Source organism: Diuraphis noxia, unplaced genomic scaffold, assembly GCF_037042655.1.
Source record: "Diuraphis noxia isolate RWA-SAM2 unplaced genomic scaffold, SU_Dnox_SAM2 contig0002, whole genome shotgun sequence".
Lineage (NCBI taxonomy): Eukaryota > Metazoa > Arthropoda > Insecta > Hemiptera > Aphididae > Diuraphis > Diuraphis noxia.
This window is the reverse complement of record NW_028301712.1, coordinates 20,236,629-20,256,743: the sequence shown is the minus strand read 5'-3', so window position 1 is coordinate 20,256,743 and position 20,115 is coordinate 20,236,629. Positions and strand designations below refer to the sequence as shown.

The 20,115-nt window shown below is 29.7% G+C and overlaps 1 protein-coding gene and 1 long non-coding RNA gene across 6 annotated transcripts; one reads left to right on the top strand and one right to left on the bottom strand.

Annotated features, from left to right (window-relative positions):
• Positions 1–2,360: 2,360 nt before the first annotated feature.
• On the bottom strand, positions 2,361–12,174 carry LOC149058194 (uncharacterized). Of its 2 annotated transcripts, XR_016190256.1 has the most exons (5): positions 12,036–12,174; positions 8,974–9,079; positions 6,537–6,780; positions 3,630–3,833; positions 2,361–3,491 (listed from the first exon to the last, which is right to left on the bottom strand). It is a non-coding gene; the product is annotated as an uncharacterized LOC149058194 (long non-coding RNA). The 2 variants fall into 2 exon arrangements; XR_016190257.1 differs by lacking the exon at positions 6,537–6,780.
• On the top strand, positions 11,515–18,863 carry LOC107162273 (transcriptional repressor p66-beta simjang). Of its 4 annotated transcripts, none has more exons than XM_089219480.1 (8): positions 11,515–12,440; positions 14,763–14,818; positions 15,404–15,575; positions 15,639–15,923; positions 15,985–16,200; positions 16,286–16,381; positions 16,452–16,662; positions 16,734–18,863. In XM_089219480.1, the coding sequence occupies exons 2-8, from the start codon at positions 14,766–14,768 to the stop codon at positions 17,324–17,326; spliced, it is 1,626 nt and encodes a 541-aa protein (XP_089075606.1). In that variant the 5' UTR covers positions 11,515–12,440; positions 14,763–14,765; the 3' UTR covers positions 17,327–18,863. The 4 variants fall into 4 exon arrangements, with proteins under 4 accessions (XP_089075606.1, XP_089075604.1, XP_089075607.1 ...); XM_089219478.1 differs by having other exon boundaries at positions 11,517–12,440; positions 15,401–15,575; XM_089219481.1 differs by lacking the exon at positions 11,515–12,440 and adding an exon at positions 12,484–13,001.
• Positions 18,864–20,115: the final 1,252 nt, after the last annotated feature.

Below are 20,115 nucleotides of genomic sequence, written 5' to 3'. Positions count from 1 at the left end.
TGGTTGAAATTGTGTAATCTTATTTTTAGGTTAGATTATATAAATATGAAAATGTATAGTATGAAGCCCCCCCTCCCCGGCCACCATTGATCATAATATTATTTATTTTCTAATTAGTAATTATTACCCATGATTTAATAGTATCTTAAATCGTGTGCAATGCTTACCTAAATTTTATAACCATAGTATTTACTCTTTAAATATATATTATAATTACCTACTTTTTTTCCAGATTTGAACCGACGACGCCACAGTAACTGCTTTCGCGTTGCGGTGTATACACACGTATTATAACTACTATATAAGACTAAGAAAGTATCTAATTTATTTTTCAAACCTTATATTGAGACAACTGTGTGATTTTTTGATTTTCAAGCCCCCTCCCCCATTGAAAAATCCTACGTACGCCACTGGTATAACCTAAGCCCCATACAAAATATTTTTTGTGTACGCGCTTGGACAAATTTTAAATACGGGACGTCGTATTATCATCGGTCACTCTAGTTAAGCCGTGCGGGAACTGAAAACTGGAAAACTAAAGTAAAACCTCTACATCAATAGTTATACTATAAGCTTATAGGAGACCATACAGTTAGGTTAGGTTAGGTATATATATATTTTTTTAAAGTTTTTTTTAGGTGTTCTGTGACTCTGTGTAGGCACATTATCAGACCCTCCGCTAAAGAAAATCCTGGCTACAGTTACATACAAGTCAGGGCTTCAAATTTAATACAACTTATCTATAAAAATTAAATTTTAAATTTTAAAATATACTTTATAAGCTTTAAGTTATAATTATAAAAAAGAAATATCAAGCCTTATTGAAGATAACCCATATTTTATATCCACATTTATTAAAAAAAATTAAATAAAAATCATCCCATGTATTTAAGCAGGTGCTTACATATGAAAAGATAACACAGCCTGTTAAATAAAAAATTGCATAAAATGTAGGCAGTTATGTTAAAAAAGTTAAATAACGAAAATTGTTTAAAAGAAACTTATGTTTATAAATACTAATATGTACCTCCCGGTGTTAACATTTTTTTACAGTTGGACACCAATGCATTTTTAAATATAATTTTATCGATATTGTAGTCGATCTTCGCTGGTGTTTAAAAACAATAAAAACCACACAATAATTCACGCCCATATACCTACCACATTGACCTTGTTTTTCGTGTTCATGGTTACCCAAAGTTGAAACGATCAAAACATTCGTGTTCGACGAACAATCTTTAATTTTTTTTAATTTTCTAAAAAAAATTGCAATCGTTTAAGCATGCTGCATAATATTCATTATTATATTCTATGATAATGTCTTTGTTTCCATATTGCTGCACATATATACACATACACTCACATACACATATATTTAACATATATACGTAAATATATATATATACATAATGTAAACCATAATATAGTCGCATAGATATAACTATAGAAGATATAGATATTATATGCGATTATGTATTAAAAGTTAAAACTATTATACCTATACAGTTATTTTTTCCGACCGAGTATTGGATATCGGAGAGTCAGCATTAAATTTTACTCGAATGACGCAACTTATACTGTATACATAGATAAACCTTTCTGGAGAGGAATGAATTATAATATTATAATATACGTCGTTCTAAGAATTATTATTATAGCATTATATCAATCATTATCGCGTCATAAACCTTATAATAATATTCATAATGGTATATGCGTATGGTAGATTTTCGGGGGTGTATTATGCATGCCGTTCCTATTACATTACGTTATACCTTATACGTACCTATAGCCTATAACAGACCTATAACTCTAAAATTACCTGTACTAAATAATTGTACATGTAGGTAGGTATATATAATATTATTATCATAAGAATTATTTTAAAAATGTTAACAATCGTAATCTATTCGTCGGAAACATTGATACAAAGTTATTTAAATTACTTATAACCTATATGTACAGTGAAACCTCCAAATGGGAAACTTATTTGAGGGCTTGAATTTTAAAATGATACAGATATACTTACTTAACTTAACTACCAACTTCACTATTTTTGAGAATGTTAACCAAGCAAATGCAAGAGCTGTAACAAAAGACGCATGTTTATGCAGGTTACGTATAATTTTAAATTCATATTTTACCAATTTCGTATACCTATATAGGTACTATATATAGCTTCTATAAATATAAATCTTAAGTGTTTTAATACATTATTCATAATTCACTTCTTAAATAGTGATCAATTTTACAAACATTCTTAACAAATCTGAATACATTACCATGTAGTTTACTCTTTATTATAGTACCTATATATAATGTATATATATTATATATATATATGTGTGTGTGTGTGTGTGTGTGTGTGTGTGTGTGTGTGTGTGTGTGTGTGTATATATATAGATACTATTATCTATGATAATTGCGTTGTTCACAACATAGATGTATTATGACGCATTACACCATACGAAATACCTATATTGAAAATTTTTCACAACGCACGTTTTTAAATATTTTAACTCTCAATAATCGTAATTTGTTATTTATTTACAGATAAATATGGGTTTCATATTTAATTAACACTGTGTCCAGTCCTATATGATTTCAATTTTTTCTTTATTATCATTTATTCATTTATCTGCAATAGTTAAGCTCGATGTTTAGTAATCATAATATGACAATTTACTAATAATATTTAATTAAGGATTATATCATGAAATTTTCGTATTAAGTTTTAGGTAGGTACCTACCATTAATTTAAATAATTACATTTGTGATTTATTCTGGTTAGGATTTATAATTTTAGTAAGGAATTAGCGTTTATAACAAAGTATCCAATATTTTAAATTGTAATAGCATGCTATTATAATTACTTTTTATTACTAAACGATAATTGACTATTTAAATTAAATATGTTTGTGATAATTTTAAATATAATAAACTGTAATTAGCTATTATTTAAATATTCATTATATTATTGTATTTAAAAGTTAGGATATAATGGGAGTAGGAACAATTTTTCATGTCTAATTCGAGTCAAAAGAAAGGAGAAATTTACTAATAAAACGTCGTTCAACGAACAGAGTGGAAATACGGCCAAAAATAAATGAGATTTTCTTAGAGTAAATTGGGTATACAAAGACACGGAGTGGTTCTGATAAGCTCATTGCATTCGTCAGATAAATTCGTTTAGTTAGCACTATAATGGTCCATCGTCGATTATGGATTGTCGTTCACCATGTGTTCGTGTTTGATTCATTTGTGTAAAATTTCAGAATTAATTTCAACATCAAACATTTTGAGCCAAAACAAATTTTTGGCCAGAGATGTGTAAAAGAAGACAAACAATCAAATTGTTGGATGCTTATGGTTTCAACTATATAGATGGGATACGTCCTCGCAATGCCATCTTCACGTCGTACGCAAGTTGTTCCACAGCTTCCTCATATTACGTTTTGGGAATGGAAATTGGCCCTCTACGTTCGATGTACCTTTAAAAAAACTGAAATTACATATTTATTTATTTATTTATTTTTTATTGATCTTTGTAGCTTCGGCAACATGGGCCATTAGCTTTATACTTAAATTTACATTATACTATTACATGTTTTAGGTGACAATTTAATTACAATAATAACTTTGAAACTTTGAGGCTTCTGGCTGTTGACTATATTTATTTTACTTAAATGTATTTGTATATTTCGGTTGTCCTGAGGAATGACATGATTTGCTTATTTATTGATAGTTAATATTAATAACATAACTATAAGTCTGAAATAAGTAATAACCCAAGTTAGATATGTCTCACTTTGGCCCTATTATCGTGAAACAACCTATAAAAACAACAACAAAATTTTAGAATCTTAAAATATTTATATAAATTCTGTTTTTGAAAAATCTTTTTTAGATTCTGAGCGGAGCGAGGAATGTATTGATTTTACTATGATGTATGGGGCACTAAAAGTCGATTAAGTCGGTACTTTTTTTTTTTGGGGGGGGGGGGGGGGGATCATTATTTTTTTTTTTAAATTAATATTGATAAAAATTTATTTGTTGGGTAGAAAAGCTTGATGAAAAACTATTCGGAGTGAAGACGGTTTTTCAGGCTAGGATATATTATGCTATACTATATTAATTATAATGCTATTATTTAAAAAAAATTAGAGACGTCTGAAATAAATTCCAAATCAATCAAATCAACTGCATTATGTTAGGGACATACTCACTCAGTTATTTATAGTAATTAGTAGGTATATACAATTTATTATAAAGTATTATCATAAGTCATTAACGACATTAACTAAATTAATATTAGAATATAAAGTATACTCTCGAAATTGAAGTACCCACAGGCCACGAAATAATATTTTCAAATTACTACTATAACTAAAATTATTATTCTTGATTATTTAATATGTAATTTCATGCAAATTTGAACTTAAAATAACTATTAAAAAAACTGTGTTTGAATAACTTTAAGATTTTTTTGCAGTAGAATTAATTACTTATGTGGAACCTTGTTTTAAATTTTCATTCCTTAGTTATACAATTTAAATGTTTTATAAATGTTAACAACTGAAGAATTTGGAAATTTTCGATTAGTTAAATTTTGTCAAAATTCGAACTTTAAATGTTTACAGAAAAAAAAAAAATGAAAAAATGTGCTTATATGTATTTTTAATATTTTCCAACTGCTATATTATATCAACTTATGGTTATGGGGAACCAATTGTATTAAATTTTCACTTTTTTCGACCCAACAGATAAAATTTTATTGACATTTATAAAATAAAAAACTAAAAAACTGAAAATTGCAAATATCTATAAATAACTTAAAAATTTTTGAAGATTTTATCAAGCATAGGAATTAATAAAATAAATACATTATATAAATTTCAAGTTTCTACAGTTATTCGTTTTTGAATAACATTAAAATAAGAATATCGGGTACATGAGAAATTGAGTAAATATCCAATGTTGTAATCCAAATCCTCATAAAAATTTAATTTGACTTTTCGGTAGGTAGACATTTTTTATTCGATTAAAGTGGACGAACTTATGAAGAATCTTGTATTGAATTTTTAAATCTTAGATATAAAAAGATAAATTTTTATGAATTTATAATTTATAATAAACCGTAAATTTGAGTGATTTTAAGTATTTTGTCAAAATTCGAACTTTCAATGCTCATTAAAAATAATTGAGCATATATTTTTAATATTTTTCAACTACTATTGTGACAATATATTAGGAGCCTTGTATTAAATTTTGAAGCTTTTACCCAACGAATAACATTTTACTGCAATTTATAAAATAAAAAACTAAAAAGATTGGTTATTTCAAATGGCTATAAATAACTTAAAAAGATTTGAAATATTTTGAAAATATTAACAAGTATTGAAAATGTCAGTATAAGCATTCAGTGAGATCTTCATGTGTCTATGTTAATTTGTTTCAGAGTTACATTAATATCTAAAATCGATTTTCTCAAAAATTGATTTTGTGTAAAAATTCCCGTTTAACCTTAAATGTTTTTTTGTTTTCCCGGTGTGGTCATGCTTTTGAAAACTACTGGGAATTTTAAAATTTTTCCTCCCCAATTCACCAACTAGATTCACTTTCTAACGGGAAAAGCTACTGAAAAATTAAGTTGAAAATTGAAGTATTATTTCGACAACTTATCGTGTACACAGACACAAAAAAAAATACACAACGTTGTACATTAAACACATTCATTGCTCCGCTCAGAATCAAAAACTAATAACAATAATACCATTTATCATATTATATTCAATGCTAATATACAAACCTATTAATCCAAGTAAATTATAAAATAGTCCTCTATACGAAAATTTTGTTTTTTACAAAGGCGATCAAATTGAACGGAATAAGGGAACCAGAGGGGTGAAACAATATTGACCGACCTAAAATATATAATTCATGGATCCGTATCGAAGACACGCTTGACCGACATACACATTATATGCGACAATTAATAAATAATGAGTAGTTACCTAAGAAAATTATCAAACTTTCAGAATGTTTGAGAATAATATTCAAATATTTCGTATTATTAAAAATAACCTTAAGGATATTTTATTTATACAAATTTCCTAGATTATGCACTTGAAAAATAGTGCGTGTATTTTTTTTACTCATATTTTCGTAAATTAATATTATATTCTAAGCAACATTAAGTGAAACAATTCAATCAAAGTTATTTATACGCTAAATAATTTTACTAATCTTGTAAGTAAAATCCAAGAAATTAGTTTATTTAAGATGAAATAACAGACTTTGCAACATTTTTAACCTAATAACTTTCATTATACCTGTATAGCCAAATAACGAAAGCGTCTTGTTGCTAAAATATCCCAAGTATCTAAAAAGTACTTATACATATATATATATATATATATACTTTATTGCATAATAATAGAAGGTATAGAGTATGATTTTAATTTATGACTCTATTATAAGATATTATAATTATTATATAATAGGCAGGTAAACGATAAAATAATCGGTATACCTACCGATAATAACCCAGCAGCCAGGGTCAGCACACTGGAAATCTTACACGCGAATCATGACCTTTAGATAAATCTGAAGTAACACTGCCGTGAGAATAAAATTTCATAACACAATTTCAATATCTCTTTCTGCAGCTGCAGGTAACCCGGAAGCTGTCCAGTCGGTTTACCATTATTGGAAGAACTTAGCAGTCGGCTAAGTCCGGAAAGTATAAGCAATTACACCCACCAAGAAATCTTCATACACCTACGTTTTAACTTTTAATAATTAAAGGCTTAATGAGATTAAATTTTTTTAAAAACATATTGATATATATATTATCAATTATTATAGTGCTGACAATGCCGTTATAAATGATAAATTATTATGAAGTGAATACAATTTAAGTGTTATAATTAAATATTAATATATTTTAAATTTTAAAATACAAAAAATTGGTTTATTATGTTATAAAAAACGTTAAGGTGGTTCTTATAATATCTTAGAAAAAATTGTGTATTTAGGTTCGAAATTTTTTTTTTTAATCAAAAGAAAAAATATAGATTACATAATAAATAGGTAGATTTACAAAAATTAAAAATCTACTTTCTTTGAGCTGAATTTTTGTTGAAAATAGAGAACTACTACAACATTATGTTAAATTTTAAAATTATAAATGTGTTACTGTTCTACCTACTGTTTTAGTCGCTTTGTGGAACTATAAGCATCATCATTCATTACTTCTCGGCGCAGAGCGATGAATGTAGTATTGATTTTACAATGATAATTTATGTGTTTTATTTAAGTAGTCAAGATAATACATTAATTTTTAACCTCAGTATTTTTATTGGTTGGAAAGTGAATCTATTTGATACTTCAAAGAGCGGTAAAAATATATGGAGAATTTCCACGAGTTTTCAAAAGTATAGGGAAAAACAAAAAAAATAAGTAAAACGGGGATCGTATGCAAAACTAGTATTCAACAAAATCGATGAATATAATAAAGGGGTACGCTATAATTTGAAGAAAAATGAAGAGTAGCTCAGTCCCCCTGCGTCCTCCCCCAATTCAACCACACTAACTTTAGGTTACAATCTATTCTCATGGATTCATCTATATAAGTTATAAGTTATAATCTTTAACAATGTGTTCAACGTTAAAGGTAACACGAAATATTTCGAACGCATGACCTTGTATTAAATTTGCTTTTTTAAAATTTTTTTAATGCATAAAGGACATACAATTACATTTTTTTTTTATAAATCTTAATTTAAAAAAAAAGTGAAATTCTGAGCATGCGTAATAAAATTTTACAAATATCACGGAGGTGCCCCATTTTTGAGTTCAAATTTGAACTATGTAAATTTTTTCAAGCGTCCTTAAAGTCTTCCTCTATCTTCAACGTTTACTAATTTATTGAGAATCAGTTAAAGTTTCAATTTATTACATATTTTGTACCTATTCATCGTATTTTTCAATAGTCTACTTAGAGTTTTACAAATTGATATGTGATTTTGTATAATTTTTTTCTTTAAAATTAAGTGTACTGTCATAGGTATACAAGTATACATTATCTCTACAGAAATGTTTACTCAAATTTCTCGCAAATGGTATAATTTTGGCTAATTAATTAAACAAATTAATACAAACAGCAACATTAACATATTGCACAAACAAGTCTGTATCACAAATATATATTAGGGCACAATAAAAATGTGGTGACAACTTATATTTGTTAACAGATGCTTATTGGCTATTGAGTATTTTGAGTATGAAAATATAAATTGTTAATTGTTAATATATACATATAAAATATAATTTATTCTTTGAAATAAGTCATCATATACATATAATTTATTACTCATCTATATCAAATATAATATGCGGTTGCAGCAAAATTGGTTGTGTAAATAATAGCATGTCAAATTAGTCACTTTTTAATACATTTATCGCGTAAACATATTGGTCACAATAATCTACAAATATGAATTTTGTATTTTGATTCGATATTATATTATAATATTATAATAATACTGTATAATTTAGTTGTATATATAATATAATTTTTATAATTTCATACATTTAAATAATTAAAAATACATAAACTTAGCTAATAAAGTAATAACACATTTTAATACTTTAAAAAAAAGATTAAGTACCTATATTTATCTCATAAAAATAATGAAAAATTACGTTAAATTATGAGCAATATGTGCCAGTAAACATAATATTGTTATAATTAATAGTTATTAATAATTGTACTAGAATGAAATTGATGACATATTTTTAGAATTCTTTTTTTTCTATCCTTATATATTAACTTTGCCTGTGATAAGATTCAGTACCAATAAAAATTTGATCCATTTTCAAACGATTAAATTTTTTGTTTTAGATTTTAAGTGGAACGATGAATGTATTAATTTTATAATAATGTTTATTATTTTTTTTCTGTGTACCTACACGATAATTAGTTGAAATAACACGATTTTCAACTTCAGTATCTTTTCTGGTAGAAAAATGAATCTAGTTGGTGCGTTTTGGAGGTTCCCAGTAATTTTCAAAAGCACTAGATAAAAAAAAACAAAAAAAGAAAAATTAAGGTAAAACTGGAGTTTTTACTCAAAATCGGTATTGGTTCTTTTTGTAACTTTGAACTATTTATACTTTATAGAGGTACCTATATGAAATATTCGATTATTAAGAGTTTTTTAAAAAAATATGTCGATGGGTTTTTGACTTTTTGTTAGTTGAAATTTAAAAAAAATTGATAGTACCTAAATCCACAATAATTTTTTATGATCGTCTGAAGTTAGAATTTTGACAAAATTTGTATAAATCACAACATTTTTTCGATGCATCCGAATTGCATGCCAAAAAAATAAATATAAATTGGAATGTCCAAATGGCATGCCATGTACCCACAGGTTTGGTTATCAATTTATTAAACACTTATGTGCAAAACTTACATTTTATTTTTGACTTTTCTAATTTTTTTAAGAAATGTATGAATAGAAACTATAATTGGTTTATATAGTTTATTGATTACATTTTTAAGCATTTGACCTGTTGACCGAGCTTTAAAATGTTTTTCTACATTCAAGAAAAAAAATTCAAAAATTTCAAATACCTATTCCTATAAAAAATTTAAAATTAGTATTAAAATTTTGATAATTTACTGAACATCGAAATGTTTCAAGTTTCTGGTATCAACATTTTTTCGGAATTAAAGTAATTTGATAGAAAAATCGTATATTTTAGGTGTCGCATCAACATTATATTAACTTGCTCGTTAAAAAAAAAATTATGCAATTATATTGCGACATTGCGTTAACTTTTGTTACGATGTTAAAAATTTGAATTGGATCTGATTAGTTCCAACGTGCGGCATCCTTTTCCTTAATTATTGCCTGATAGTAGGTATAATAATATTTTGATATAGGTACAATTAGGTTTATTACATAAAAAATGCATTTAGTAGTTGATTGATGTATATTTGCAAATTAATTATTTTTTACGGGTGTAGAAAACATTGAACCAATTTACCGACTTGTTAACGGTTCAAAAGTTGCTATTTTTCTTGCCCCTTCTCTGAATTCACTGTTTCGTGTTTACTATTTAATTACAGTAAAAGTGAAAATAAATAATTACCTACATAATGAGACATATCTATAAGGAAATATTCCCTATATTTAATTTATTATTATTAGAATAATTTAGTAGATATTATAAGTATACGATCCAGTAATCCGTAAAGACCACAGAGTTCTACTTAATTTCTTTAATATTATAACAAATTTAAACTTTTGTGAAGAACTTGAATAATTAGTTTATAATTTTTTATAGTACATATTAATTTTTTAAACTTTAAAGCCTCGTGGTTCCAATATTGTTTATTTTTGAACCGTCTAAAACGTTTCACACTACTGAATGCACATCTGACATAATACTATTTGTACGTGTTATTGATCTTTGAATACGAGTACACATACAGTGTAGTAGTGTTGCTCGTTTCAATGTTTGGGTTTAAAATGTATGATGGAAATTTACCAAAAAAATGTATAGACATATGTTGGACGATGGGCCTGAGTCTCGGATGATTTACTATATTTACTTTTAGTTAAATTCTGTCGAATACAGATTTACATACTACATCTATCATCTATGCAATATGCCAATATGTATCGGCTTCAAGTTTCTTATTTGTTAATTAAATTAGGTACTGATCATTGATAGCGATTAGCGGGATTACATTATGATTCATTATGACATGTGATTTTTAGTTAAAATTTGGTTGGAATTATTTTTGGCAAAAACCATTGGACCCCGACAGTGTTGTCATAGTCGTCAATGCATATATTGTGCGTGCAGACGGCGATTGAATTAGTCGGCACTCGGCGCGACTCGTCGTCGTCGGTTAACCATTACCGCAGTCGTCGTCATTAGCGATATACCGCCATACCGGTGAACGGGTATTCAATATTGAATATAACAACACACACAACATCACGTACATACGATAATAATAAAATATGTAATACCGTAGACGTGTATATAATAGTAATAATAATAATAATAATAATATTATAATAACGGACCGCGACACAATGGGGAAGGAAGGGTGGCGTGCTGGCTTGTCGGATGGCGGGTGGTCGGGGGAGGTCGCGTGCGGCTTTGGTGGAGGAGTTCGCGGGCCACGGTGGTTCAGCTGCAGCGTCGTCGTTGGAGGTGGTCGCCGGCGGTTGGGGAAGGCAGAGAGCGGTACGTAATGACGAGATGGGTGTTTGCGCGTGTGTGAGTGTACGAGTGTGACCGACTGCGGGACATTGATACACACGGACGGCGGTGGCCGGGTCGCGACGAACGATAGAGTCAGGGGCGGCGGTGGGGATGGGGGCCCGATCGGTGTACGAAAACGAAGAAGAATCGGTGGAAAAACAACACACGGGCAGCGCCGGTCGCACGCACGCACGCCGCGCGCGCACACCGACACAAACTCGCGCGCACACACACGACAGTCTCGCGCATTAATAAGTGTATTATACGAACACACACGCAAACTCGCGCGCGACGCGCCATATTGAATCCGACGTCCGCGTTTGTGTATGTGTGTGCGCGCGTTAATTTTCGCGTATCCGGCCATTACCGGATTACCCGAGCTCGCCGTGTGTGTGTGTGTGACGTGCTACGATCGTACGACTCCGAATCGAAATATTTTTGGTTTGTGGAAATCCGTTTCGCCCGATCCGCAGTTTTTTCCGCAGTAATTCTCTCGCCGTGAAACGCCGCCGTCCAAGTCCAATACGACTACTGTACACGGCAGCAATTAAACACCGCGAGTGTTGTTTGAACGTCGGCGTATCAATCCCGGCGGTCGAGACTGCCGCCACCGCGTATCTCCGCCAATTATTAATCGTAAAAATAAATAAAATATCAATAAAAAAATCGCAGGAGTACAGCATTGATCATCGCTCGATCCCTTAATTTTTGTTTCGTACAGAACCCCCCCCCCATACCCCTCTCACCTTCCGGGTCGGGACGCCGTCGTCCGGATGACCGTCGCTTTTTCGCCTTCGCGGGTCGCGCGATGCTCGCGATTCGTTGCTGTTGCTCGTGCCGTTGTCGCCGAACCACGACGGCACGATGGCCGATGACGACCACCGGGCCGCCGCTACTGCAACAATAATAACAAGTACGTTGTCGACGATGCCGCTGACGCTGTTATCAATCCGTCGTTACAGTGTTGTTTTGATGTCGGAATCACATTTTGCCGTGTAGTCGCAGCCGCCGCCGCCGCCGGACACAACGATCGAAAAACGGATTACGGATAATATTGTTATTATTATTATTATTATTATTATATCGTCGTCGTCGTCGTCTTTTGTTTCCACCATCGCCGCCGCCGCCGCTATCGACGATCAACTTACTGCGTAAGTATCGTTATTGTTGTTATTATTATTGTTTTCGTTTTCGTCTCGCCTGCAAAAACCGATTTCGTCGTTATATTATTTTCATTACGTTTTTGTCAATATTTATTATTCGTCCATGTGTGTGCTTTCTATTATATGCGTGTGTGTATGTGTGTGCGTGCGTGTGCGTGCGTGCGTGTGTGGTAAAAAAACTTGACGGCGAAAAGTCTTGTACCTGCGTCATGGCCGCCGCCGCGTTTGTCGTTTTCCCGTCACCTTGACACGAATACAAATTACACGTTTTGCCCGAACGAGATGGACGTGTTGACGAATGCTTTGGATCGCATTGTCTTATAATAATATGTACACATGAAACACGGTCGTTCGTGGACCAAAAGTTTTGTCCTGAGTGTACTCGCTTTTCTTTAGTTGGCTTACTCGTCATAAAGGGAAGTCTGCCTCCAGGCTCCCGACCAGTCGTCTACGCCAATCACTTCCTCCATCTAAAGTAGTTAAGCACGGTCAAAAACTCATACGCTCCTCAGTCTCCTCACAAAGTATCTACTACACCAGGCCAATAAGGTATTGGTCCACGTCTACCTGTGTTATGTTGAAAATATTAAAGTTTCAACAGGATTTCACCCAGTTTTTTAGGCAATCGCTTTGATCATTAAATTGAAAGTTCCTTAAATCTATAATAATAATGGACTAAAGATAACTTTTTGTATTACACTGAATCCATTGTGAATTATAATATAGGTATAACAGTAAATTTTAGTATTAGGAACTTTTGCAAAATTACATTTCTTATCGACTGATGATAAATCAGTTAGATGTAAACCAATTTGAAAGTGTTGATTATATTTATTTTTAACAATATCTAGGTAGGTATATGGAAATTAATGTATTTACACTTTTCTCAATTTAAAAGTATTCTTGATTCTGTATATCTTAATGTAATTTTAGCTTTTAAAATTAAATACACAAAATTAAATTAAGATTCTTTTAAATGATATACACCTTAAAGGCACATTGTGCACTTCAGTCTCTTATCAGAAGTATAACTTAAAAGCTCTACTATCAATCTTGTTGATGTTATGGTTAGTAAGATATTTGTCTAATATTCCAATAATTTTATTTCCTGGTGTGTTTTATTCTTTGTTGTTTGTATTAAATGTGTTATATATTATTATATACCTACCTACTAAATGGCTTATGTTTACCTATTATAATTATTTAATTAATTAACATAATTTGTATCATTATCATTTGTTTTATATTTTTTATTTTTTATAATCAATGGCTTCTATATTCATATATTATTCCCAATTCATTTTTATCGAGATTATTAATTCTATTATTGCTTTTTTTTTTTTTTTTTGTCCTATTTGGGTAATAATCTGATAATAGTCATTGTTTTTATTAACATTCACTTAAGGCGTTAGGTATATAATTGGATATAACCTTTTAAATCTATCCTGAACTAATATTATAAGTGATATTTCATTTAAAACAATGTTGAATATCACTTACGTGGTTTTGTTGTACCTAAGTAAGGTTTAATGAGATTTTAAGCAGTTTTAACACTAATTACTAGTTCCTTTCATTTCCAAGTTAAGTCTTGTATTATGTATGTAGTATATACTCTGTAAACTTAATTTTTCTTTAGACACAACAGACTTATTTACTTAACAGTAAAACATCTAATTCAGATAGCCTTTTTAATTTTTATATTTTAATTTTTAGTATATTTTTTAAGGATATTCATATTTCATCAAAAATTACTGTTGATGAACAAATAAAGTTTAATTGTTACTCTTATTCAATCAATTATATATCTTATATATATATCAGTACTAAATACTGTCATTGACACGTAAATATGCTTAAACTAAATACAGTTTTTAATTACTTCTATACAAAATCATTTTACTTGCTTCGTTAATGCTATTTTTGATTCAAAACCTATTTTACTTTCTAGATCATAAGCTGAATAAAATATTAATTGTCTTTCATAAATATATAAATATAATGAAATAATTTGATTTTTAATTTAACATTAGAATAATGTAGGCAAATTAATAGAAATATTATTACTTATTTCAAGAAATTATTGATTTATTAAATATGTAAATCTAATGTTAAATATGTCTATTACCTATATAATATAGGCTATAGGTTTAGGTTTATTTTTATTAAATGTTTCTATTATAAAGATTAAAGGAATAGGTACTTACTCAGTATTAACAAATAACAATAGATTTATTGAATTACATGTACATAATTTATTAATATACCTATGTATTCATATATTATTATTATTTTTTTTTTTTAATGTTATAGATAATGGCATCTCAAATGGACATTGATGACGATGTTGTTGATTTAAGTATTTCCAGGTAATTAAAAAAAAAAACATGGTATTTTATTGTTTTTCAAATTTGCTATCTACTAATAAACTATTATTTGGTATAGTATGTATAGTATAATATATTATATATAATTAAAAGGAAGATTTTAGTATCACATTTTAAAATATAAAAAGTATACTTAAATGTCTTAAAAAATATTTAGGTTAAAACAGCATAAAATAAATAATTAAGTTTACTGACCTCATAATAAATGAACATTTAAATATTTTTCATTTTTTTTTTTTTTTTTATAGTAATCAAAATTGTATTTTATTTTATATGAATTAAACAATAGAAATTATCTAAAAATAAATAAATAAATAACAAGTTCATTTTTTATTTTATTAATTATCTGAACTCTTAGAAATATATATTTTTTTAAATATATTTATAGATTTATACGCCACATAAGCCTTCTTACGTAATTAATTGTTAACAAAACCAATTTTTCTTGAACTCTGCAAGCACTTGTTACAAGTTTTTATGCTTAGCATTCGTTTGAAAAATAGATTTTAACAACTACTATACATCTTTAACTATAAAGTTTTTATTTCTATTTGTCATGTTTAGCAGTCGTACAAGTCAGTCATTGAGAGATGAACCACTTTCCTTAAAATATACTCAGCCAGATGAAGCTCATATTCATATGAATGGGCATTTGGTTAATGGTTTCTCCACAACTGGTAATGAATCTTCAGAGGAAAGTGATGATGACATGCCCCTTGAACTTCCACCATCCCCTAAGGTATAAAATATTTATTTTAATTTTAATGTTTAATTTTAATGCATCAATATAAACAATTTATAGGAATCGATAACTCCCGAAGAATTGAATGAAAGAGAAAAACTTGTCAGAGTTTTAAAGGAGAATCTCCGAACAGAAGAAATGACTTTGGTGCTGTTGAAGAAATTGCAACAATCTCAACAAATTAACCAAATTGCTCAGAGTGTCACCATTACACCTCAGGCAGCTCATACTAAAGATCATTCTAATTTGTTGTCATCCCAATTGCCTACTGGGAAGTCAGCTCAACCACCAATGCCTCATGTACCTCATCATGCAAAACCACCTCCACCCCCATTAAATCGTTTGGTATATGTAAACATATTTAATGTTGTGTATTACATTTTTTCAACCAAAAATTATCTTATAGCCATCGTCATCAAGATCTAATGTCCATCAATCTCACCAATCTTCTTCAAATCCTTTAATGGGTTCAAGTAGATTACCCCCTTCCAATGGTCTACAAAATTTGCAGAGGTCATCCAATGGTCGGTCATCACATTCTGCACATTCTTCACATTCATCACCTTCAATTACACTTGAACGAGTTATGAAAGACCACCATTCTTCCAATGCATCCCAATCGGTAAAAAATATTTATTTTTTTAAACCTATTATTTATTTATTTTTATTTTTATTTTTTTTTTAATAACTATTCTGAATATTTACAGGAACGATTGAGAAATGATGATGGTCAAACACCTGCTCAGAGGCAAGCTGCTGCAAAATTGGCCCTTAGAAAACAACTGGAGAAAACACTATTACAAGTAATCAATTTAATTTTATTTAAATTATCTTGCAGAATTATAATACATATCTTGATGAAACTATAATTAGATTCCACCACCAAAACCTCCACCACCTGAAATGCATTTTATTCCAAATCCATCAAACACAGAATTTATTTATTTACTGGGATTGGAACATGTTGTTGATTTCATAACAAACGGTGAAATGATTGAAGCCAGCATACCTAAAGACCCATATAAGTGTTCTCAATGTGATTCAAACTTTACACCAGTTTGGAAATTGGAAAAGCCTTCCAGAAGTATGTGTCTTAATAAATATAAAATTCAATATGTTCAAAAACATAAATTTAAAACTTATATAAATTTTCAGGTAAAGAATCTAAAATTATATGTGAATTGTGCGTCACCAGCAATGTAAAGAAATCTCTCAAAGCGGAACATACTAATCGACTGAAGACTGCATTTGTGAAAGCTCTTCAACAGGAGCAAGAAATAGAACAAAGGTTGGCTCAAGTATCGCCGCCATCTTCTGTTTCTCCAGCACCTGTGCATCCAATTCATATAAATCCACCGATGCCGTCCATACCCAAGCCAGCGCCTGCACCAAAACGTAACCCAACACCTCCGCAACCACATAAAATGCATCCTTCAGATCCAACAGGTGGTAAATTTAATGCTGCAGCTGCAGCTCACCTTGCCCTCCAACAACAAATGCTCAGAGGATTATCACCTCATCCAGCAGCAGCCATGTTACAATTTGCGCCACTTTTGTATCCATACCAACTAGCCATGGCGCAAGCAAGTGGGAAAAATTCGGCTGCTGCGGTAGCCGCAAACCTTGCTGAACTACAAAGGCAGGCAGTTGATTTGCAACGACAGTATTTAATGGAGATGATGCCCCAGCAAGGCCAGTCCCGGTCTGCATCACAAACACCCACATCTGCACACAATTGGAAATCATGATCCTAATGATTTATGTATACCAAAATAAACGTTCTATTGATTTTCCAGTGATGTGTTACTATAAACATTATTGTTGTTTATATATGTATAGTTGCACCCGGGAGGTCTACGCAGGTTTTGTACTCGCACGTTAGACACATTACGTGTTTGCTTGGACAGGTTTTTAGAACTATCAAAGTTTGCTGGTTACCAACAAATGCATTCCAACACGTTACATACTGCGTGAATTAGTTGCTGTGCCGTATCAACATCATTGTTATATAAGACTAATAAAATGCATACCATATAAACGGCATTTCACGTGTTGTCAATATGTTCTAAACTGTCAATGTGTTGTGTATGATATTATATCCATGAAATGGGTATGAAATAAAAACCAATAATATACTGACAAGTCTGTACATGTACACAATATTAATTCATCATTACTACTCAGTCATTGTGCCGGACTCTATTTTATTATTATTTTTATATTTTAACTTTCAATTATTATTATTATTATTATTATTATCATTATTATTATTATTATTATTACGTTTCAAAGAAAACACTTGTAACAATGCGTTTGTACAAAATATTGTACAAAATCACCTTGTAACAAACCTATTGTTTATATTGTTCAATTATTTTGTAAATAATCCAAGTATAAGATTAACTGTATGAAATCTATAAAAAAAATTTAAAAAATGTATAAACAAGAACCATGTTATTAATGCGTCTGATTTAATATTTTCTTTGGTTGCATAATATTTTCTTAATTTTTTTATGGAACCATGTTGTATTTTTTATGAATGTATGTATGAAGAATATTGTCTGAATGTATTTTTACTTATATAATAAAACCGTTGTACGTTTTTTTTTTTTTAGTCAATTCTGTTTCCATTTTGTTTTTACCTGGATTCTTGTAAATAATAAATTGATGGAATATTAGTTGTGCAAATTAATTTTTTTAAATAAATATAATATTTACATCTTATATTTTAAATGTTAACCAACACAATGTACAATATTTTTATATTCCCTCAACAGTATTTGTTACTATATCAGCTATTGTTTTTATTTGTAATTATTAGCTACGTATTCTTTTAAGTATAATCCAATAAGAAATAATTTATTTTATAGAATTCTTCTAGACTTAATTGACCTTTTTTACCTTAGAATAATTTTGGATAACACTTATTCATCATCACTAACCTACTTTATTTGTTTAATGTTGTTTTCTAAATGTTCTTGATTTTAATATTTTATAAAATTCGTAAAAAAAATTAATAAGTTCAACTTTTAGGACGAGAATTAGATTGCATTTTAAGGGTGTTTAAAATCTTTCACGAAATTAGCATAATAACATAAACATATATTTTTTATTTTTTTAGGATGAGAAACATTATTTCTACGAAAACAATATATAAACTGGACATTAATACACCCAATATAATTAAAATCGGTCATCAGTCACCACTTTCCAAAAACTATTTCTGTTACAGAAATATTGTCATGCTGACGTATGTGTAATATAAGTAAATGTATGTAATATGTATATATTGTATATTTTCACCTCACGTCTTGAATATTTCGAGTAATATTTTCCTTACTCACTCAAATAGTCAGTCAATTGCTGTGCTTTTGAATGACAAAGTTTGAAAATGTTATTTTCTGAAACAATATATTTTATATTAATATCCATTGTTATTACATTAAGGCCAGAATAAATTCCGGGACCCGAACACTTATCTAAGATCCAGTGCCGTAACTAACTATGTGCGCCCTTGGCAACCAACCAATGTTATAAATTTATAATTAATTTTTTGTATTTAATTGGTATAAAAATTGCGCCCCTAGTGCGATCATTTTAAATTGCGCCCTTGGCCATCGCCCACCTTGCCAATGCCTAGATACGGCACTGCTAAGATCTAACTCTAACACCTATATTTTGAAGTAATTATTTACATGAACGCCGGGCGCCTGTACCATGGGTTGACCCTGATCATAGGTAATAGTCAGTAGGTACTTATTCAAATAATAATGACGAAAGATACTTATTTGACTATTTATACAAGTCCAGACATTCAGTTGATTAAGAAAGACTATTTTTTATAAGTGCATACGAACTAAAAGTTTAGAAGAGTCAAGAGTAGAGTTTAAGGTACAACGTACAAATACAAACTACGTTTTTAAAAACGAATTTTATCTTTTGCACGTTTTTTTAGAAGTAGATCATGAAAAATGAAGTGGTCACATCAATTGCTATTTAAACTTGGGGGGGGGGCAAGCTAGGGAATTTCCCCCCTGGCTTTTTCAAAATATTTTTTTTTAATTGAATGTTTTAAGATAAATTACTATATACCTACTACACAACAAATTTAAAGTATAAAATAAGTTGTAATATGATAAAATACAATATATTGTATACGATTATAATAAAAAAGGTTATTATTTTAAAACACCTAGTAAAATAATAATATTTATCCTCAAATCCTAACATTGCCCCCCCCCCTCTAGAAAAATTTCTGCGGGCGCCTATGGGTGGGGGGGGGGGGTTAGGAGTATGCATTTTCCTAACTCTTGATTTTAAAATAACTTTGGGCCAGCCGTGATACATTATAAAAACTAAACTATTATGAATTGAAAGTGAATTTATCAATTAATCTATAATGACACGAGTAAAATATTGTACAAACCACGCGTCGAGTTTAAGATTATAGGTACCTACCTACTCTCAGGATATTATGGTTCCGGGACATTTGCGGTCGGCACCTTTTTCGTGCCGTTTGCGGTCAGCTTATTTATAT